At 35.9% G+C, this 5047-nt stretch overlaps 1 protein-coding gene across 4 annotated transcripts in view; it reads left to right on the plus strand.

Moving 5' to 3' along the window:
• Nucleotides 1-4819, plus strand: part of LOC136845843 (uncharacterized) — a 50907-nt gene extending 46088 nt beyond the window's left edge. For all 4 annotated transcript variants that reach the window (XM_067116250.1, XM_067116247.1, XM_067116248.1 and 1 more), the window contains exons 3-4: nt 688-772; nt 2930-4819. In XM_067116250.1, coding sequence (XP_066972351.1) covers nt 688-772; nt 2930-3161 — 317 coding nt within the window. In that variant the 3' untranslated portion in view covers nt 3162-4819. The remainder of the gene's footprint in view (nt 1-687; nt 773-2929) is intronic.
• The last annotated feature ends 228 nt before the right edge of the window (nt 4820-5047 follow it).

Genomic DNA, 5047 nt, shown 5'->3' on the forward strand with positions numbered 1-5047 from the left:
CTTTAAAAGAGCTGTATAATTTCTTTGTGAACAATGAAAGTCTTTAACTAAGTTTTTCTGTAAACTTTTGAATGAACGTTACTCTGTGACATTTTACTAAGGATGAAAAATTTAGCTTTTTTTTTTACCTTTTCTCGTAAATGATTCCTCAAAATGAAATTTGCATCCAATGCAAATTTGATCTTCAAGGATTTCATTTGTTATTTTCTTTGAATCATTTCACTTCACTATTCGTTATTCTCTTACAAAAAGAGTGTTTTAAAACGGGTCCGCATTCATTCCATCTGGTTTGTTAATCATTGAGAAATAATGCTTGAGCTGTAGCTTCAAATTTAGACTTTTATAAAGAAATAAACTAGGACTTTTTTTTAGGATACTGTTTTTCTTCCAGATAGAAAACTTCTTTTCCAAGTGGACTTCTCACAGTGAAAACTTTTGGCCTCGTATGTGATTATTTCTTCGAAGAAGTAGCCAGTTTTTAAAACTTCTTTGAAAAGCTATCTACAAAGTGAAGGAATCTTAGTCAATAATATTTTTTTTAGACTAAACGCAGTTTCTTGCACAGTCTACAAAGGGACAATCTAATTAGAGAAGAAAATGAAAAGAAGAGGCTTTTTGTTTAACTCTCGTATGTTGGAAAACCAGGAACTGGAGTGAAACTAACATTCAATATTTCTCTCTTTTCAGAGGATGTGAACTTCTGGACCATTGCAGTGGTTGCTGTTGGGACGAGTTTCTTTTTAACGGTGGCCATCTCCCTCTACCTAATATGGTGAGTGAATTTCATTGGTAATATTAACATTCTTACTTCTGTGCCATTTTTGTTACCTCGTAAGAAAGTATTACGTTCAGCTTATGCCTTTGCTCTACAGATGAGTAGATTGCATTTAAAGTACTAAATTCCTGACAATAATTTAATAATTATGTTATGCTTTCATTATTTACCCGTAAAGGAGAATATAGCGCACCACTGATGTAAATATAAAAAAAAACGATAGATATGAGTGTTATATTTTCATATGCATGCTAAACTACTGTAAATGTTTATCGTACATAAGCAGCATATATTAGTCTCTATCTGTACTTATTCACAAGTAATTAATTTTGAGGAAAACCAACTCATTTACGGAGATCAAACAAAATTAGTAGCTTTAACCAGTAATATGTGGAAAAATGCCAGTCTTTGTTGGTTTAGATTAAGCTGGCTCATACCGGCATGTGCCCTCCTGAGGGAGCTCGTAAGTGCCATAAGTTGTTGAATGGACCTCCTAGCTCACACCCAATGGGTTACGATCCCGACAGCGTTTGGTCGAGAGGGATATTGCCACCAACATTATTTACTTATTTTATTAATTTCATGTTCTATGAATTCCTGTCTGAATTATTAAGAGAAACAGTTGTTCACTTTGTGCTGTCTGTAAAACTCCACAGACAGGCCTTTATCAAGACAATGTTCAGATACCTGATAGGGAGTAGAAATATCTAGGCCCAGTACGTAATTACTGTTGTTAGGTCGACTCCGACCACCAATTAAGAAGGAATGCGTAGAGAGGAGTCCTTCCGCCCCCCCCTCCCTCCTTTACTGTAATTAAGTCTCAGAATAAAACAACATTACTTTTGCATTCCACGTTTCTCTTGGTGGTCATTACCTGATGTTGCCTGTCGGGAAATTCAGAGTTTTGATGCTTGCTGACTGAATTATCAGCTCAGTATACGAGTATTTGATTTTATAACAAAATACAGTTCCCTGACGTACTTGAAGTTGTGAAGCATTATTGATCTTGGTAAAGTTCCACAAGAATGTCTGTTATAAGCTGTCTTCCTTTGACGTGTCATTAGTTAATTGTTGAGTTAATGTCACTGAAGTTCAAAACAGCACCTGAGCTGTTCTTGAGGAACACCAACCTCTTCGAGAGATTTTAGACCGATGCCCTTGGTATGCGATTTTCCCTACGGTATGAATAAGCCTTGCCATTTGCATGGAAAGAGGATTTCTTTTATTGCCTCCTCCTACATATTCGGAAGTAGATTTGCATGTGCGCTTGTGTGCGGTAGCAAGATATCTCTTGAATGGGAAGATAGACCTTGCCGAAGCTTCCTGCACGTATTTATTGGGATGTTTCTGTGTTGCCATAGAAACGATCTCTTAGGTTGTTTAAATGTTTCATATTCCTGGTATCCAGTGATACTTGGTAAAAGAACATCAGCTATTTGCATAAAGAAAGGACGGAGATAGTTGGCAGTACACGTATAGATGTTTATAGAGACAACTTCGTGATCGAGAGATCAAAGCATTGGTTAAACTTCATGTTTAAGTGTTTTTTTTTTATGGTGACAAGGGAGATACATGGCTTGACAGAGGTATAATTTTTGGTGAGTGTTTCTGTTTACGATACTTATATTGCTGTACATCCATAGAAAACATCGTAAGCATAATAACTTATCGCTTTTTTAAACTAATGAAAATCTGCAAGATTTTCAACACTTTGACTGCCATTTACACCCACTTGCTAATTTTGTGAACTGTTCTGCGGAAATCACTTAGACTTGTTTCTCTTGCTACAGCATTATTGATATAATTACTCGTTAGAATAAGATTCCAGTCATTTTCGGTAGAAACCGAAGCTTTTCTGCGTCTTCGAGAATTTTCTCTGTCTTCTAAAACGTCATCCTCTTAACTTACGGCTTTAGATTAGTTTTTTTTTTTTCTTTAGAAAAACGGTTATGATAGTGAGAAAGCCGGATTATCTTAAACAAATGCGAAATATATCATAAGGGAGAATGAATATTAAGTCTCTGTTAATCACAGTATTTTTGTTCGTGCTTAACTAGTGTCTGTAGACGCATGTACGCTAAGTTTACCTAACAATATTTCAGTTCTTTCTTCCTTCGTCACTGAAATCCATTAATGCTCTTCTTCTTCCCACAGCAAAACGAGACTGGAGCATCCCCTCCCAGTTCGGCATCGTAGGACAGTTCGTCACATCAGCCAGGGGCCCGATGCCCTTCATCCTAGTCACCCTTACTTCATCCAGAGCTCTCCTCACTCTCAGCTCCAGCACCTGCACCACCAATACAACTCCGCTTCCACTTCCCTCCACTTCATGGACCCCAACTGCACTTCACATCATCCGAATTTGGATGATGATGACGACGATTGAAAGGTTACCTTTTAAAAATGTTTAATGTGTACCTGTCCTTCTTCTCCTTCCTCGTTTTTATGATAATGTATGTCTTCTGGAGACCCGTGTTTCTATGGCGTTTTGTAAATTTGTCGTAAATGGTCAGCTTACAGTGGAATCACTTCTTTTACGAAGTCGTCGTCTGAGATAATGTTTCTTGCTTTCTTAACAGGAAATCTACTGCTTCAAATTATCCCAAAAGCTACTTGTCTACATAATTCAGAATCAGTGCTAGTACACGCCGGGGTATTTTCATAACTTTTCTACTTTACAGTAAGCTAGTAACTATAGATGGCGTAGATGACTCATTTCGTTCTTCCTTGTCTTTCGCTTCCTTTATGATAAAAAAACTGATTCTGAATGCCGACGCGTGGATGAAAAATTAACCTTTGAGTTTTCTTTTTTTTTTTTTTTTTGCTTGAACCGTATTATGTAGCCAGAGCATTGAAAGTTTGACAAACTGATAAGCCATTTTAGTTGTGAATCTAATGCAGATGATCGATTTTGTATTACTTTTTGGAAATCTGTTAGAACTATGTCTCTTTGTGACCCGTATTTTCATGCTTATGTTTTTCTTGTACTTGATATAAAATCCACAATATTTCCTATTTCGTTGAGGTACCTTTCTTTTTTTTTAATGACAACTTAACAAATGTAATTGCTCGCAAGTCTTTATTCACCCTTTTGCATCGTTTCTTTTTTCCCCGAAAAAAAATTAGAGAAAAATTAATACTTATGGAAATAAAATGCTAACGAGAAATCAAGAAAGCACTAAAACATGTTTTAAATTGGTGAGCGAAAATAGCAAAAAGCCTCATATATTTTTTTCTACACTAGCAATTTGAATATACTACCTACATAACTGACTGAGACTAATTTGTCCTGAGAGAATCTGGACTTAAGCATGTTCGTTACAATAATTTTATTTTAATACCCGTACTTTTATTGTCAAGTTTAATTAACGACAAGCAGTCGTCTCTCATCCATGAAGTAAAATCAGCTTTCTAAGGTTGTATTTTTTATAGGGTTACCGGAGATATCGAATACCTACGAACTAAACTATTGTCCTTAACCTTTTACCCAAATTATACAACAATGGCACCCAAAGGAATTCATAATAATCTAATTTACCCCAGGGCCCAGAATTCAATCTTACAGGGGATAAGGGAACGTTCCTCCCTGTGGGTCTTCCCTATCAATGTACATGTGAATCATAATGTTAGTAGTTTTGAGAAGCCAAGCTAGGAAGTACCTGCTCCGGCAAGTAGACATTCGTACACAAACCGGTTTGACTGGACCCCGCTGAGCTACACTCTAAAGCTACATATTTTCCTTGATTCCTTTTTCAAAAAACGTCTTTTCTGGAGTAACAGATCCAATGCTTTCCACGGTTACTTTTTTACGCAGCTCATCTAATTTTATTTTCACATTATGGCTACATGTGAACTTCGGGTAATGTTAAGGGAATTGATGAGAGTTTTGGAGAGATAATTCATTTATACACAATTTGATACGGCATTAGAGAGGGAAAACTTTATATACAAATTATTTTTACCAAACTTGAGGTATATCATGGTGGTTTCCTTTATGTCGTTATGTGTAAGTGACATATTTCAGTAAATGTTATTTTTAATAAACTTGTTTTATTTTTCCTTCAGAAATCATATTCTACAATGGTCAGGTACTTCATGAACACAAGAGGATTTGAAAATTCTCGTTATCTCGTATTTCAGCCTGCCCCTCTCGCTTATAATCCTTGAAAAGGTTTTTAGCCTTTAGGCATACTAAATTCAACGATTAAAAAGCAAGTATGTATGAAAGGAAGTTTTAATGAGAAGCAAAAAGAAATAGGAGATTAAATTTTA

The sequence above is a fragment of the Macrobrachium rosenbergii genome, chromosome 14 (genome assembly GCF_040412425.1).
Source record: "Macrobrachium rosenbergii isolate ZJJX-2024 chromosome 14, ASM4041242v1, whole genome shotgun sequence".
In the NCBI taxonomy this organism is placed as follows: Eukaryota; Metazoa; Arthropoda; class Malacostraca; order Decapoda; family Palaemonidae; genus Macrobrachium; species Macrobrachium rosenbergii.